The 18,554-nt window shown below is 42.1% G+C and overlaps 1 protein-coding gene across 8 annotated transcripts in view; it reads left to right on the top strand.

The window, feature by feature from the left end:
• ALPK1 (alpha kinase 1) overlaps nt 1-18,554 on the top strand; it is a 327,568-nt gene that overhangs the window by 21,927 nt on the left and 287,087 nt on the right. For 3 of the 8 annotated variants that reach the window (XR_015053265.1, XM_085864007.1, XM_085864001.1), the window contains exons 2-3: nt 8,524-8,628; nt 15,395-15,468. Coding sequence is in view for 3 of the 8 variants with exons in the window: in XM_085864007.1 (XP_085720133.1) it covers nt 8,574-8,628; nt 15,395-15,468 (129 nt within the window). In the remaining 5 variants the exon portion in view is untranslated. Of the gene's footprint in view, nt 1-8,467; nt 8,629-9,025; nt 9,370-13,926; nt 13,942-15,394; nt 15,469-18,554 lie in introns of those variants that run through there. The other 5 variants (XM_085864002.1, XM_085864005.1, XM_085864004.1 and 2 more) reach the window with 5 other exon arrangements.

Below are 18,554 nucleotides of genomic sequence, written 5' to 3' on the forward strand. Positions count from 1 at the left end.
GGTTTTAGTCATATCATCGGTCAATTCTTATCCGATTTGCATGAAACCAACACCAAGATGTTGACTGTTCTGTTCCCCACACTCTAATACCAATTACAAAATTAAGAGTACAAAGGTCAAGGTCGAGGTCATGAAAAGGTCAAAATCGTCATTTTGCCATAGTGCGGTCGATTTTTATCCAATTTGCATGCAACCAATGCCAAAATGTTGTGAATTCAATGCCCAATCTTGTGATATACGATATGACACAATGACGTCATTACCTTTGTTAGTGGTTTGGGTCAAAGGTCAGGGGGTCAACGACCTTTATTATCATAACGCGGTCAATTCTTATACAATTTGCATGTAAGTAGATTCAAAATGTTTAGAATTCAATTCCCTATCCTGTGATGTGTAATATTTGACAGTGACTTTATTGGTGAGTTTAAAGCATTGGGGGGGGGGGGGGAGGGTGTCACTGAACTTACAAAATGTGCATACCTTAGTGGCACGTATGCACACGAAACAATAAAAATGTTCCGTTTTATAAATTAGGAGACAGCTGACGTATTACTTTTGGATTGCGCAACCACAACCAGCTGATGTCAACCATTGTAAAAAAAAAGCACGATCACCTGATGTGTGCTTCAAATGTGTCATTCTTATGTGCCATGATGCTTTCAGCTGCTGGTGCAATTTGAAGATATTAAAAAATAAAAGATATGCACATTTTACAGTTGTAAGGATGCAGGTAATAAAAACGGATTAGCAGGCAAAAACATAGTTCTCTCCATGCAAACCAATGGGACTTTGGCACCAGGAGAGGCATATTTCACAACTTAGTTCTATTTATCGATAGTACTTCAACCCCCTATCATGCAACTAGCTAATGTCATACGCTCTACATATAGTACACACAGCTGAATTAGTACTTTCAGATGTCATACTTTCTGAAAATGAATGTTTGTTTGTTCACAATAAATAACTTATTTAGAAAAACAGAAACTCGTGTGTGCTAAATGCCCCTAAAATGCCAGAAAATAATTTCTTATAATGTGACCAGTTGTCATCACATTGACTTGACACCGACACCCAAAAAGGTCAGGGAGTTCATACAGAAATTGTACAATGTACATGAATCAGTGTCAAACAGCAGGAAATTTAATGTTTTTAAGCCATCATAACACATATGAGATGGTAGATGTGGTATTTTTTTTTTTTTTTTTTTTTTTTTTTTTGTATACCTTGGTCGAGGCTCGTATGAGAGCGAACACACAACTCACAGCAAGGAGGCATGAGACAAGAGGGGCGGGAGTGGAAGGGACAAAACATTGGGGAACAGACACATTAGGTGAACTGTGGAAGGGGGAGGGATGGGGATGGGACGGGGAACATGGCGAGGGGAAGATGGACATTAAAGGGACTTTCAGGAAGGAAAGCAGGAGAATTGAAGGAAGTGGGCTTGGGTGGATTATCGGGGGTAGAAAAGATCGAGGATTTGGATGGGGGAAGATAAGAGGTGGTGGTGAACAGCTGTTTTGAAAGCCTGGAGGGAAGAATGGGAAAGAATAGAGTGAGGAAGTTTATTCCAAAGGCGGGAAAAAGAGGAATGAAAGAGTGAAGATGAGCAGTGATTCGTGATTTTGGTAGTTTTACCAGAAGGGGGTTGTTGGCGGACCTTGAGCGCCCTGTGGAAATGTGGTTGGGACAAATCACAGAGAGAGCAGGGGGGCAAGGCTGGAGAGGAGTCGGTAGAAGACAGAAAGACCACCGACCAACCTGCGGTGATTGAGTGAGAGGCCCAAAGACTCAGCTTCATTGCGGGAGATGCCAATGATCTTAAAAGCCCTGGTTTCGACAGCGTGAAGTCGAGAAAGGTGGGAGGCAGGAGCACCAGCCCAGAGGGGAGAGCAGTACTCCATCAGGCTACGGACAAAAGCTTTGTAAGTGGTCAGGAGCTCAAGAGGGCCGAGGAAGGACTTTGCACGACGGAGGATTCCCAGTCGGCGACTGGCTTTTGAGGCAAGGTTGGAAATGTGACTTTCCCAGGAAAGGTCATGGCAGATAGTGAGACCCAGAAGCTTGAAAGAAAAGACTTCTTCCAGAGGATTGTTGAGAAAGTGGATGGGGGTTTTGTAAACGGTCCTTTCGAAGAGACATAGTGAGAGTGTGAGATTTGTCTGGATTGAAAGACATGTTCCACGTGTTGGACCAGTTTGTGATTTTATCCAGATCTGCAGTGAGCGAAGAAGCTGCTGCTTGCCGGTCTGAGGGATGACAGATGGTACGGCAGAGGGTGGAGTCATCGGCAAAGAGAAATAGAGGATTTTCCAGAGAGTCCGAGAGATCATTGATGAAAACCAGAAAAAGAACAGGGCCCAGAACGCTACCTTGAGGAACTCCAGCCTGCACAGGAAGAGGGGATGAAAGAACTCCATTTAGGGCCACACGTTGACTGCGACAGGAGAGGAAGTCTGCGAGCCATGAGTGGAGATGGCCTTGAATACCATGGGAAGAGAGTTTGGTGAGTAGGGCAGGGTGCCAGACTGTGTCAAAAGCACGTGATATGTCCAGGGATACGGCTCGGATTTCCTGTCTGGCATTGAGGACCTCCATCCATTGATGGGAGAGCAGTAGCAGCATATCTAGGGTAGAGTGACCTGGTCTGAAACCAAATTGATGATTGGAAATCAAGCCATTATTGAGGTATGGGATTGTGGTATGGGATGTGGTATGGTATGGGATGTGGTATGGTATGGGAGCCAGTGGTATGGGATTAAATACCCTCACAATCAACGGTTTCTGGGGGGGGGGGCAAAATGTAGCGTTGGCGAAGGTATGCGCTCTACTGAGTGCCCGTTCTAGTTTGTCATGAAAGCAGATCGTACAAATTGGTGTAAAGCAAAAAAAACGTCTTCACTTGCAGCAACAAAAACGTACCTCTTAGCTTTCAGTAACTGCCGACTGTTAGTATATTGCAGCAACTATTAATATATTCAAATTAATATTTTGTCATGAAAGCAGATCACACAAGACGGTGTATAGCAAAAAAAAACCTTTTCGCTTGCAGCAACAAAAAAGTATCGCTTTGCTTGCAGCAACTGGGACTTTTAATATAATGCAGTTTGCAGCAACTCTTAGGATATTTATATTAATTTTTTTTTATGAAAGCATATGGCACAAAACAGTGAAAAAGCAAACTGTGTGTAATTGTGGAAAAAAGGACCCCTGTGGACTGTATCGCCATGCATTGCAAAAGCAGCTCGTGGAGCACAGTAATCCCATTCGTTAATTACAGTATTTTTGTTGTGCTGAAGTTACACTTTCTGCACATTGCTTAAGCTTTTCATCACTCCATATAATCATCCGAACAGTATAAAAGGTTAAGTTTAATGCTTTGCTGAAATAAATACACTTAATTATAAGATTCGCTAATTTGTTAAAATTTTCAGATTTCACTCCAGAAATGCTTATTTAGTCCACGAGATGTGATTCTCAAATCCGATATAATATTTTGATGATATATTTAAATTAGTCTGTAGGGGGAGATTGGGTTTCCAAGGAAAGCCATGTTTGAATAGGCCAAATCAATATGGCTGCTGAGACCTCCTGTGAGCCGAAGTTGGGCTGACCAAGGATAAGCCTTTCGTGGAGGTACTCCGTTAATTATCTTCAAGAAGGGGTATTTAAATTTACCGAAACACTCAATTTTCATTCGTGTACTCTCTTGGAGTTCTCTTGGTATACATGTAAAGTTTGGGGCCCCTAGGTTTCATGGTTTTGGAGTTATGGAGGAGACACACACACACACACACGGAGCAGCCAGTGGATGAGTGACTCATCGAAGGAAACAATTTTCTCATCCCAAAATCTGAAGAAACCCAACTTCCTCACAAATACCAGCCAATAACATGCCGACCAACAACATACAAACTTAGAACAGGAATTATTGCAACACCTAACATAACAAGGAGGTTTAGAGGCAGAACAAAAGGGATGTAAGAGAGGTTGTTATGGAACAATTGACCAGCTGCTAATGAATAAGGCTGTACTTGAAAATTGCAAAATGAGAAGAACCAAATTGTCCACCGCCTGGATAGACTATAAGAAAGCTTTTGACAGTGTCCCACATTAGTTGATGATAAAATGCATGGAAATATACAAAATATATACCCAAATATTCAAAATGATTGAGAAAGCAATGGAGCTCTGGAATACCACATAGGTATTACAGCACTCGGAAGGAAAGATCAAAATACCAGATGTGAAGATATGGCATGGGATCTTCCAGGGAGACAGTCTTTCCCCCCCCCCCTCTTGTTTTATCTGACTCTGGACCCACCGAGTAACCTCATCAACAAACGAGGACATGGATACACCCCGACAACCAACAGAAGAACATCCAAAGAAACAGGGAAGGTGACACACCTACTATACACGGATGATTTAAAGCTCTTCGCACGAATGACGAAAAATTGGCAGAAGAGCTAAAACCAGTAAAACGGTTCTCTGAGGACATTCAAATGGAATTTGGATTAGTCAAGTGTGACAAGTGCATATTTGTACAAGGTAAACCACCTATAACAGACAACATAAAAATTGACCTTGAAAAAACAATACAGCAGTTCGAAAATGAAGCATCATATAAATACCTCGGAGTAGACAAGGGCCACCAAACATGTCACAAATAAATGGGAAAAACAATCGCCAAAGAATACCTACGTAGAATGAATCTGATCCTGAAAACGTACCTCTCCCCAAGAAACAAAATCAAAGGCATAAACCAACTCGCAGTACCAGTGTTCCAATAAAGCTGTGGAATAATAAACTGGCCCCAATCGGAAATCAAAAGGTTAGACATCAAAAGAAGAAAACTCCTTTACCACCCACAAAATGTTCTACAAAAAACAGTGCATCTCGATAATGTACCTACCAAGACGAGAGAGAGGGAGCGGCCTGATGGAACTCAACCAGGTGCACAGAGTGACGAGTATAGGACTAGCTAAGTTTGTGAAATGCTCAACAGACTGACTATCGGATTCAATTTGTAAAAAAAACATAAACACAACAAACCTGAAAATGTATCCCCAACGCACCTTGCAAGGAATTTCCAAAAACAGGTGCGATAGAAAATACTGCACAGGAAAATGAAACAGCAACAAATACAGCCCTAACAATTGCAAAAAAGATAAAAGAAATATATAAAAAGAAATATCAACAGATATACACCGACAACTGGGGAAACAATGAAAGAGCAGAAAGGTATTAAAAAATAAAAGAAAAAAAAGAGTTGGACACATTGGGAATAGACAAAGAAGGCTTATTGGAATGGTTAATAAGAGGTCAGCTCAACTGGGATGGAGAACGAATCATGATGAACGAATCTAATAGTGCTGTAATACCTAAGACCAAGAACACTGCATAAATGGCTTTAAGAAAATGGCCGGACTGAGTCAATCAGACAAGTGGAGGTTCTGCAAGGTAGAAACAGAAAGTAGGAGCTATCTCCTATCGGGATGTAAAAAACTCATGTCAGAACAACTGTACACCCAATGGCACAACAAGGTATGTAGAGTAATCCACTGGCACATCTGCAGGAATTTCAATACCCCAGTTCCACAAAACGCATGGAAATATGAGCCAATAGCAATCACTGAAAATAAGAAAGTAACACTCACATACGACCTAATGATCCCAAGGAGTGTGAACATAGAAAATAAAGCAATGTGACCGGATATAGTACTTAGGTACAAAAAGGAAAAAAAAGGCATTGCTAATTGAGGTGTCAGTACCCAGAGATTTTGGTCTAAACAAACCAGAAATCAAAAAAATGACCAAATACCAAGATCTCAAACATGGGGGCAATATCCCTGGGCGCTCATCTGGAAGCAGCTGGATAAGAGAAGCAGGGAACCACTGGTAGGCATGGATGACCCACAAAATATGTAATGGAGAAGAAAGCAAACACTTATGGATTTCTTTTTAATGACACGATTAAACTTTGGTACATCACGGGTGATAAAGTTTGTGGTCAAGTTTCATCGAAATCATGTTTGTGGTTCCAGAGAAGAAACCAAATATATATTTTTGGGGGAATGCTCCCTGTAGACACCCTTAGACCCCAATTTTTTTAATGCCATGAACAATCTTTGGTACATCATGGGTGATGAAGGTTGTGTTGTGGAATTTTATTTCAACCGACTCGGTGTAATTCCTACTACTCAAACTGTAAGAAACAATTAATTCACTGTCCACAACGGAAAGTACTTTCGATCAGAGAATTTTATTTTAACATGGTACCAAGGAGTTCAAAACACTGAGATGGTAAGCATCCACAATGATTTGCACTAACTAAGCTTACATTTCCTGGCATTTATATGCTTTTGTGGGAGTGGAGGGGGCTGATAAGCATTAGGCAAAAAAACTCCAACTGCAATACATGTCTACTAGGTGAAAAGCGAATGACGTAATCATGGCAAAAGTTGCAGTGTTATCAACCAGGTCAGTTTGTTCCATAGCAAGACATTCCTTTGATCAACATTTAGGTCAAAAGACTCTTGGGTAAAAGGAAAGCATAACTGACATCCAACTAGACTTATGGCATAAAAATTAAATTTATAAAGCACCAGCAAGCATTACACACAGAGAGTACATTAATATCATTATTTTCTTCCACAGTTGTAATCAAGTTTCATCGGAATTGAGCGTGTATTTGCTGAGAAGAAAGCAAATACCTATTTTTGGGGGGAATCTCCCCCAATCAACTCCCTCAAAGTCCGATTTTTTTTAATGCCATGAACAAACTTTGGTACATCATAGGTGATGAAGGTTGTGGTCAAGTTTCATCAAAATTACAGGTGTAGTTTCTGAGAAGATAGCAATTAACTATTTTGGGGGGCAAGCCCCATATACTCCCTGAGGACCCGATTTTTGTTAATGCCGTTTGTGTAGTTTCAGAAAGAGGTTGAAAGTATTTGTGGACGGACGGACAGACAGACAGACGTACGACGAGCCATCCCACAAGCTCCCCGGGAACTAAGTTCTAGGTGAGCTAAAAAATCGGGGTCTAAGAGAATTTACGGGTGATGATTGCCCATCAAGATAGGTATTTGCTCTCACATTGGTTCATGGGGACATTTTTCTGATTTCGTCCCATGTTGACTTCCTCCTCAGTATCATGATTGCACCAGGTGAGCGCTCAGGTGTATTATTAACCTCCGCCATCTTCGAAGATGGATGGAGGTTACTGTTTTCACCCCTTTCTGTTTGTTACTTACGAAATCTAAAGATTTCGTAAGTATATTGATGACTTCCGTTTCTGTTTGTTTGTTTGTTTGTTTGTTTGTAGGCACGATAACTCGAGAACGGAAGAAGCTACCAATGTCAAATTACATCACGTGATTCAGGGGGGTGATGGCTAGTGCTGATTAGATTTTGGTCAAAATCGGTCAACGGTGAAGGTCACAGTGAGGTCAAACATTCGATTTTTGATGGTTTGGAACAGAATCATCGTAGAAACTTCTGGTTTGCGTCGCTGCCTTCTCTAGAGACAGCTTTTATTAGACAAGATCAGAGGTCAAGTTGACGATTTCGTAAGTACCTGTCTATGACAGCTTGTTTGTTTGTTTGTTTGTTTGTGAACAATATTACGGAAAATCTCCTCGACGGATTTCGACGAAACTTGGTGGGGGGGTTAGGTTAGTCCAAGGATCATGCCATTAAATTTTGGACTTGGTCCCCCCCCCCAAAAAAAAGTTGTTAGAGAAAAAAAATGTATTTTTTTTGCATTTCTACATGTTTTAAGTGATTTCCAACCCCCCCAAAAAGTTGTTAGAGAAAAAATTTTTTTTTTTTGCGTTTCTACATGTTTTAAGTGATTTCCAACCCCCCCAAAAATTGTTACCCCCCCCAAAACAGAATTTTTTTTGCATTTCTACATGTTTTAAGTGATTTCCAACCCCCCAAAAAAAAAATTGTTAGAGAAAAACATTTTCTTTTACATTTCTACATGTTTTAAGTGATTTCCACCCCCCCAAAAAAATTGTTACCCCCCCAAAAATTCTTTTTTGCATTTCTACATGTTTTAAGTGATTTCCAACCCCCCCCCAAAAAAAAAAAAATTTGGAGAAAAATGTTTTTTTGCATTTCTTCATATTTTAAGTGATTTCCCACCTCCCCCCCAAAAAAAAAAATGTGAGAAAAAAAATTTTGCAACTTTTTTTTCAACAAAATTTCGATTTCTTTTTTTTTGCATTTCTGCATGTTTTAAGTGGTTTCCAACCCCCCCCCCTCCCCCCAAAAAAATGTTGGAGAAAAGAACTATAACTGTCAGCACTGTTGACATCATATTTAATGAATAAGATATAAGGTTCACTTGAGCGACCCAGCAGTATTGGCGGCGGAGGTTTTGCACTCTCCCGAGTGCTCACCCTCTAGTTACCCCGATGTTTTCAGATTGTTCAGTGAAGTATACAAACGGGAAAGTGAGTCCACATTGTTAAAACGTTACCAAACTCGCTCTCCGTACCCATGCTCTCCCTCCAGGAGGCGCTGACGATAAGGAAGTGGATTCTTGGAGCTCTTCTGGGTAGTTCATGGTGTCAGGATTCGTGAACAGTTCTCACCATCGGTTCGTTTTGTGTACCACTGGTAAGTTAGAAGTTACTAACCGAGGCCTTGTGTGTTTTTTATTTACTAACCGAGGCCTTGTGTGTTGTTTTTTTTTTTTACCCAGACATAGCTGGATGTGTATAAAGTATCGGAAACGCTGATCAATTTGCCATGAAAACCCATGTGTGTTCAACAAATCATTCATTGTGCTCTCGTGTGTTTCAAAGCAACCGTGGGTCCAGTACTTTTGCTGAAACGTGGGGAAAATATATAATTATTGTATTTCCTTGAGACGCCAAAAACTTTGAAAGTGGTGCTTTTAATTATTTTTTATAATTACATTATACAGACAATGATTATAGATACTTTAACTTTTGTTGAACACTCTGTATTGGATCCACTTTATGGTCGATAATTCCACATTTGACTCGGTTCCGTGTCGAGGGGGGCTGAGGAGAATAGGTGCGAATTCTCATTGGCAGATTCGTGTCAAAAAAAATTAGAGAATAGGTGCGAATTCTCATCGGCGGATTCGTTTCAAAAAAAAATTAGAGCAGCTTTTAAAGATCATTGTCGTCCAAAGGTCAGAGCCGAGATCAGGTCGTGGTCCCTTCAGTTTTAAACGACAATGGAGTTTGTACGTAGAGCGCATGATAAATGTGCAATGTTCCAGGCGAATTGACCAAACATTTAATAGTGCGTGTTTTCAAGTGTTTGACGATGCTCAGATCACGAGGAGGCACGGCAGGCTTTGTTTTGTGAGGCGACGCTGAGGACAAGGTGAAATCGCGAGTTTTTAATTCTATTCCAAGTCACATTAATACCAGAACACGTGCCAAGTGATTTGGTGATGTCCTCTTGTTGAACCTTGACAATGTTTTGGATACCGATTGTCACTTCATGTAAAAACTGCTTCTGATTTGTTTTCTGGAAAAAAAAAATTTGGGGGGGGGGGAAACTACATCTAATTTTAATGTGCAATAGGTTGACCTTTTTTTTTTTTTGTCCTCCTCCTCCCACCACCTCTTTTTTTTTTCCTGCCTTTGGCTCTGAACATTCCCCTTCCCTCTATTTACATTCACATTCTGTTCTTTCTCTCCCCCAGCCCTCCTTAATTTCTTCCTCTTGCTTTTGGAATTTTAATTTCCCCATTCTCGCTCCCCCCCCCACTCCCCCTTCCCTGTACATTTACAAGTTGATCACTCATTTTCATTAAACACACACACACACACACACACACACACACACACACACACACACACACACACACACACACACACACACACACACACACACACTAGGCCATGCTCTTTACAGAGCATCAGTTCTGCCAAAGCAGTTTCTTGTGAATGGTTATACGGTCCTGGACTGGTCACCACTCCGATGCAGGAATTTGTAATACTAGTGTGGGCCCGTATGTGTGTGGCCGTACGTGCAAAAAAAAAATATTTTTTTTTAAAAAGAATTGACGTCCATCGTGACGTCATAGCACCATGTCCTATGTGTGGCCGTACGTGCAAAAAAAATTGTGACGTCAATCGTGCAAAAAAATAAAAAGGATTGTGACGTCAATCGTGATGTCATAGCACCGTGTCCTGTCATTGGTTGGCGAATAAATGGCCGTAACTTGGGAACCGCTTGTCCGATCAATATCAAACCTTGAAATGGCACATCCACAGGTCCCCATCAATATTCCTGGAAAGTTTCAATTAGATCGGACCAGTGGTTGTCGAGAAACAGCTGTCGCAGACACACACACAGACACACAAAGATTGCTGGAATTGCAGATAGATGGCCATGGTGCCGGCGATAACTTGCCTACACTTTGCGAGAGGCAGAGGTAGTGCGAGCAGACGGACGGCGCATCCATTGATGCATTGCATTGCATCCAAAACATCATGATGACAGTTTATAGCTGGGACAAGATTCAAACTCAAGCTACACAGGTAGGCTTATCCTACCAGCCGCATATATTTAAGATGGTGGAAGATGTAAAGTACCCGACCAAATTTTTAATGCTTGTTAAGATTGGTTGTGCCTTGTTTATGTCCAAGTGGTATCTATCTGAAACCGGCGTAAACCATTTTTTTTTTTTTAACCATTTTGCACATTTTTACCAACAGATAGGTAGCAGCTGCATCACTCACAATATGCCTTGAAAAGTTTATTTGCTGGACATGACATTCTATTCCAGGTGTCATATTTTTACTCCCACCCTCGAAGGTGAATGAGGTTATGTTTTAACCCCTTTCTGTCTGTTTGTCTGTTTGTGTGCAGAATATCTCAAAAAGTTGCAGACGTATCCGAATGAAATTTTGTGGACAGGTTCGGTGTGTGACAAGGACGAACTGATTAGATTTTGGTGAAGATCCAGATCTGGATCCAACTACTATAATTTTAAAAGTGATTCTTCACCATTGAGAGATCGGGCTCAAAACAATATATAGTACGATATCTCAAAAAGTTGTGGATGGATTCAGATGAGACTTGGTGGACACTTTGGGTGTGTGACAAGGAAGAATTTATTCGATTTTCATGAAGATTTGAATCCGGTTCTGGATACGAGAATTATTTAGTTTTTAAAGTGATTCTTCACCATTGAGAGATTGAGCCAAAAATGATATCGTACTGTATGGCATGATATTTCAAAAATGTATTGGGCCTGATATGTTCCGTGGATCAGGCGTTTCATGGCAGAGGTATGCGCTCAACTGAGTACCAAGCCTGGTGTTGGCTCAGCGGTTCGGGTGGCGGCTTGGGATCCTCGGGTCCTGAGTTCAATCCCCGTCGGCCGCTGAATTAATACACCATGGGGTTGACTCAGCCTGTCATCCTTCCGAGGTCGGCGAAATGAGTACCAGTTCCAGTGTATGTACTGGTAGAGTGGCACTGCATCAGCGACACAGTCGTGCTTCAAGAAATGATAGCTACCCCGGCAGCTAAGCTGCCATATGACCACCAACCACCAACCGAGTACCCTTCTAGTTTCTATCAGGAATGACAAATCGGCCAAATTTCTCTCTTCCTCGAAGGTGAAGGAGACGTTATCTTCCTCTGGAAGAAGTCAAGTCCCTTGAACTCTTGGGTGTCCTGCCTCATCAGCTTCGAGTTTTCATAGGCAGACCCACATTAATAGGCTTATGTCCTTGAAGCACACCCTTGACATTCTGTGCCGTGACAAATCATTTCCCAACTACTTTCTTCTTGGAGCCTACAGTGCATCTGTATGAAGTCCATTGAAGTAGTGTTCTCCATTTTGGGTTGGTGCCCCTGCATTTCACCTCTCACTCTTGGATGCCGTCAAGACCAAAGTGTTGAACATTACTGGGACCACCCATCAATATGCTGGGGCACAGGTCCTTCTGCTCTCTTCACTAGCTGGTGCCTTCTGTGTCTTCTCCTACCCTTTATCTGGACATGTAACCATGCTCTTCTAGCTCTTCCAGTCCTCCACTCCTCCTCAGGCCTATCAGGCCTATCAGGACATAATATTCCTCCAATAGCTTTCTTGATGACCTTCCAAGCCTCAAGCCTCTTCCATCACAAAGTGATCCCAGTCACTTCACATTGAACCCTTCTGTTGTAGTTGTATTCTTTAATGATGTCTCCAAGTAATAATAATAATAGTAATAGAGTACATAATGAAATTACATTTCCCTTGTTTCTGACTATTTCCTGACTGAATTAGTTTGGTCTACATTTATTCCCAAGTTGCTTTTCTGAGTTAAAATCTCCCCATTTTGTCGTCCAAATGAAAAAAAATTTCCCCCGTTTTTCATCACGTGACATTTTCATACATTTGCCACTTCCCATCCCAACCCCAAGATGTATCTGAACTGTCCTGGATCTGTTTATATTCTTCCAAGTTATTTATATTGCACTTCACTTTAGTGTCATCTGTTATTAAAAAAAAAAAAATCTATTAACTACCCCTCATTTAGATCACTTAAATAAATTAGAAAAAGTAGTGAAGTAATTTTCAAGTCATTCCCTTAATTTGCATCCTGCCCCGTGACCATCACTATTTCCTATTCTTACAAGGATTATTATATTAATACTCGAAGCCATATTTTGTGGACGTATCTCCTCCAAAACTGCCGGACGGATTGTCGCCACTTTCAACATGCGGGTGCTCTGTGGTCTTATGTACATCATGGGCTATGTGAGATTGCGCCACATGGACAGGTTTGGGAAATTTTTCCGATTTTCTAATTTTTACATTCGTTTGTATGGCGACGTGTGACGTCACTGCTGAGAGGCGTAATGCGACTCCGAGAAAGCAGCGTCTGCAATGTAAAACCCTCCTCTGCACATGCTGACTTCCTCAGAAGGTGAATTTGACACAAAAAATGTAACAATAAACATTGTAGCTAAAGAAATTCGATAAATCGCATTGTGAACACTGGATATATTGACGTCCGAACGAACCCTCACTTTAGAAACTTCACGCGAAGCGCGGGTTTGGCTTGTGTACTTTAACACAAAAGGAGGCCATTTTGCCCATCATGCCTGCACTATATCAATACCGCATGAATTCAATTTATCAGTTTATCTGTTTAGTTTCACTGGGGGGGGGGGGGGTAGGGGGTATGTGAGATGGGAGGGGGGAGGGGAGAGAAGGAGTAGTGGAGAGGTGGAACAGTGGGGCAAGCAGAGGAACATCACCAGGGAGTTATTTAGCTCATTGTTATCCCTGTCTGCAAACATCCCAACCATGCCATTACTTCTAACTTTGACTCATAATTTATTGTGTGAAACCTTAAGAGAAAGTTTCTGAAAATCTATAGAAAGCCGTGTCCTGCACGATCTTTTTGAAAGCATTCAAGTTGAACGATTTTCCTGGAGTACATTAATGCATACAGTCTCTTGTTATAGTGAATATTTCCAGATGTTGGCTTACTTTATCAGTAATTATAGTTTTCAAAAGCTTCTCCATTATCATAGATAAAACTGCATGTATGTACTTTGTTACTGCTTTCGTTGAACCTGAAAAATAGTTTTACTTTTACTGTACTGGCTTCCATTTTCCTTGTTGTCTTTCATTTCTCTTGCACTTCTAGGCCTTACCATTATCCGTGACCTTTCCTGGGCTGACCACATTGCAAAGCCGGCCATAGATTGGGCATCCGTGCATCCTCCGTCGATCCAAGTCTTTCCTTGAAAAATCAGAGCTACTCACAGTCTACAAGCCCTTTGTCTGTAGCTCAATGGAGTTCTGCTCTCCACTATGGACTCATGCCCCAGCTTCACATCTCTCTCCTGGATTGTGTCGAATCTAAAGTACTCAGAGTTATTGGAATCTCCCGTGATGAGACTGAAGTGCAAGGTGTCTTGCTTTCACATCACAGGCAGGTTAGTGGCCTCTCTGTTTTTAACTTTTTCAATATTGCCCTTGCAGTCCTCTGACCCTCCCACATTTACCCCAGGATGCATGCATTCTTCCAGTAACCCCCTCATGGTTAAACTTTCAAAATCCAGGCTGACTGCACGCCTGAACTTTCATTCCTCGATTCTTCCATCTATGGAACTACGTTCCAGAAGTTGTTCTGTTTCACTCTTCCCTCCAGGGCTTCAAGCAAACAATGCACTACCATCTCTTGTCATCGCCAATTCTGTCTCATGATCTTTATGACCACCATTAACCTTTTCGAACCTCACCATCCCACTTTCTAGTTTTATCATTTCTTCCCTTTCCTCCTTTTCCTTTTATCCTGTTTGTTCTTTCCATTGATGTTCGTCCCACCGTGTCTGATCTACATTGCTCTTCCAGGAGCCTCACTCCTGTAAAGGAAAAAAACAAAACAAAAACCTGCTTCCATTCCACTCACCTTGCTATCATAGGATGTCCGACAGAATGGTGCAGATTATATTATTATTGGTGAAGGAGATTAGTGGTGGAGTCTTATTTTCGGCAGTATTTTGATGTTGATCCCAATTTCCTTTTTCTTGGAGCATTTGAAAGGCATCTACAAATTGTGCATTGGACATGCATGTAAACCAAAGTACTTTGTGCAGGCAGATTACCCTTCCCGGAAGGAAGTCAGCAACATTGCTGTGTTTTTTTATTGCCAACCCGATAACAACATGTTTATTTCCCTTAGAATCCACATATTTAATGCTGCTGCTTTTTGCTGCGTTTGAATCCAAAACTGTTGGGATTCGGGTCCAGCGTCCTTAATCACTTCTTCTTCTTGTGTATGGCAGCTTGGTTGCCGGGTAACTATCATTTTGTTGGGGCACAGCTGTGGCCGCTGACGCTGTGCCCCTCTTCCAGTACACTGGTACTCATTTTGCCGACCGCGGAAGGACGACAGGCTGAGTCAACCCCACCTGGTGTTATTTCAGCGGCCAACAGGGCTCAAACTCAGGACCCTAAGATCCCAAGCCGGGCACCCTGACCACAAACCCAACACTGTTGCAAAACGTTTGCTTAACTTCTTGCCTCGTGCTTCCCTCTTTCTTCGCGGCCAACTTCAATAAAACACTTTAATATATGTACTTTTTTTTGAGGTTTTATGTAATAATTTGAGGGTGGCTGTTTGGTAACGTGGTTGAAGACTTGTTTCTTTCTGCACTGGCTGGTGTGGATTTGATTCGTACGGCTGAGTCTCTTGGCAAGTGCAGTGAGGATGCAAAATACCCCACGACATCAGTTGAGGGTTAAGATTTTTTGTTGTTATTGTTATTATTTTTTTTTTTTAAGATTATAATTTGAAACTTTTTATTATGTTGTACATTCTCCTTGTATGTATGGGTTGCTCTTTTGTATAATTTCTTAATTTACATATTGTCGTACATCCTTCAGCCATACTTCAAGTGATCGGAAGACTTCCTTCAGCTTACCAACTGCCTGTTTCATTGGTTCAAGTCGAAGCCAAGGTGACGAGCATCAGAGTGAAGATGGTTGGCATGAATTACACGGCAAATTAAATCTTCCTAATGGAACCTTGCGAAGTACTGTACTTGGCATTTATATGTTGACAGGTGGCTAAAATAATACCCACCCCCAAGATGAGTTTGCAGTGCCACAAACGATCCCTCCTTTTGGCTACTTTGGGGTATATTTGCTTCTTGGACAGTTTGTCTCTAGAGAATCTTGTCAGCTAAGAGAAATATTGTACTTCTACATGCAAGCACAATTTCTCAGGACAATGTAATAAGCTTGTACAATAGTGATGTAATCCAATACAGCAGGCCCGACCATTGTGGATTATGTCTGCTTTCATTAACACGACTGGGCACAGTAAAGCTCACGATTAATTAAAGTTCCAACAGCCTATCCTTTTGAGAAAGTTTAATGAAATTCGTGCCAAAACAACAATGCCCAAAAAGCAATAATTGGACATTGAGAATTTTTATATTTTTATTCTAAATGAATACGTAAGAGACATTCCTTTGGGCCATTTCGAAACGTAAATTCTTCTTTGCATAAAGGTCACCCACCGCAGAAAGGGTAACCTTGCTTCTCTCTCTTATCGACAGAGGCACGATCATTTCACGTTTGATCCTGACGATCAATCTTAGGAAGACTTTTTGGATTTCTATCAAACGTTTGAGGTGTGTGGTCACGCATTATCATGTTATCGTAAAATAAAGAATCTAAATGGAACTTTATTTTCCTACTAGTACATCAAATAGACGCACGAAGCTTGCAAACGTCGATTGAAAAAGTTGCTTATTTTGTTTGTCGGTGCATGTGGCGATTTTGAGTGAGTCGGTGTGTAAACGGGGGAAGTTGTATTGCTCTTCGTCTCGATACCTGCTGCTTGATTCAAGTCGACGCTGAAGTGTCAGTTAACTTTAGCAGCGCAACAAAAAAACGAGAATACCCTCCCTTGTATATGAAGTAAATAACCTCCCGTTGCTTTGAGTCTTATGCTTGAATGTGCCTGTGATTTGCATATTAAAGGTGCTGTGGGATTATCGTGCCGAAGTCTGGTCCCATCTTGACGGCACTCTCAAAAGCCTGAGGACCCAATGGCCCAATGCCGGTGTGAACGGGGAGCTAGCGGCGTGGGGTTGACTGCCGGGCAGCGGAGAGCTTGTCGCATTTCACGCGCCGCGTCTTGTTTGCCGATCGTGGCCTTGGCTGTGCCCTGGAGATTATGCCGTCTCAAGAGGCACAGAGGACCGTGTGTGCGTGTGTCAGAGCCTGTGGGCTGAGAGGCAGAACCTTGGGCGTGGGGGATAAGGGTTTCCCGAGCTGCTAAGCCAAAGCTGCATTTCGGGCAGAAAGGTGGTGTTGGGAGAATGGGACATCGGGAGGCAGGGTGGGGGTTGGGGGAGGGGGAGGCGGGGAGGTCCCTTGGCGGTCCCCAGTTGCGGATTTGTTAGGATTAGGGCACTTTAAGCTCAGCCAGCCGCTGGGCACTTCTTTGATGCTCGTGGGTCGTGGCAACTCCCCACCATCCACTCGATCATTTTCTGTCATATTTATGGTAACGGGGTATTGCAAAGTTCACGGACTGCCATAATAATTCTCATCATTGTGCAGCACTCATGATCATTTTGTTTTCAAAGTAGGGTCTTCAGGAGTGCTTCTGTCTGACAATGTTTCACATTTGTAAAACAACACCATGAAGGAAGATGCGTATCTTAATCGGAAAATGTTCTTTTATGCTTTGCACCAAGAGTGGCAAGATAGCTCAGTGGAAGGGTTTCTCCATCGAAAACGATGAAAGTATTAATTTGTGCGTTATTTATTCGAAATAAGCTCATAGAGTGGGTCCTGATGTCCGGTCGTCCATCCGTATGGACGTCCGTTAACATTTGACTAAAACATCTCACAAACTACCTGACCGATTAGGGACCAAATTTGGTATGATACATCGGGACAACAAGGTCTCATGGAGTTGTGCTCCCCATCCGGATGCACCCCCTATAAAGGGGTGAACGGGGTTGGGGGGGGGTTGCCACAAATATTGGTATTTTATTAAAAAATCTTCTCAAAAACCGCAAGACGGATCCAGACCAAACTTACCACGAGGCATTGGGACCATGCCCAGACCTGATGTTGTGCTCCTCATGGCCATATCTTCTTCAGAAATGGGGCCACGAGCCCCTCCCCGAGTCCCTCATTTTCACGAAAACTTCTCCACAATTACCTGAGCAATATGGACCAAATTTTGGTACAATTCATCAGGTCATTAAGGACTCACGGGGTTGTGCTCCCCATCCTGATTCGCCCCCTATAAGAGGCTAAAATGGGGTGGGGGGGTGCCTCAAATTCAGGTGATTTGTTGAAAAAATCTTCTCAGAAACCGATGGCCAGATGTAGACCAAACTCTTTTTGAAACATAAGGACCATGCCGTTAACTTAAGTTGTGCTCCCCATGACCGCATCACTTCAGGAAAGGCGTTGGGGGGGGGGCATGGCCCATTCCCCATAATCCCTCATTTTCACCCCATCTATTGGGGAAGCAACTGTCAATCTGCCAAGGGGCTATTTTTTCTTTCATTAAAATCAAATCTGACATACTGTTATCTTGGTGCAGTACCTACTGGGGTGTTGCATCTTGGAGCATTTTTTTTCTCTTAGATCTCTTTGGCCTTATCACCATGGCTTGCAAAACCTCCAGGATATCACCTGTATCACCTCCAGGAGATCACCTGTCTGTATCACCTTCAGGATATGATCTGTTATATAAATGTCTTGTGGGTTTCCAGCATGAGCACTATGGTGTTTTATGAAGTCTCTCACAAGACCATCACTGTGTCTCATCCAAGCACCGAGGTGTCTCATGTTAACCTTACGATGTGCTGTTTGCAAATACCTTGGGGGATTCCTTGATGCTGTTCCATACTGGGATGAGCAACTTTAGCTGGATGGCCATCTGCATTTTGGTTGTGAACGATAAATGTCCCATGATGAATGTGGAGAAGAGTAGGTGGCGGTGCCAGTACTCGGGTTAAATTATTTGCATCAAGATTAAATGTGATACTAAAGTTAATTATAAAGGGATTTA

Source organism: Eptatretus burgeri, chromosome 18 (genome assembly GCF_056783735.1).
Source record: "Eptatretus burgeri isolate ZD-2024b chromosome 18, Ebu_testis_v1, whole genome shotgun sequence".
Lineage (NCBI taxonomy): Eukaryota > Metazoa > Chordata > Myxini > Myxiniformes > Myxinidae > Eptatretus > Eptatretus burgeri.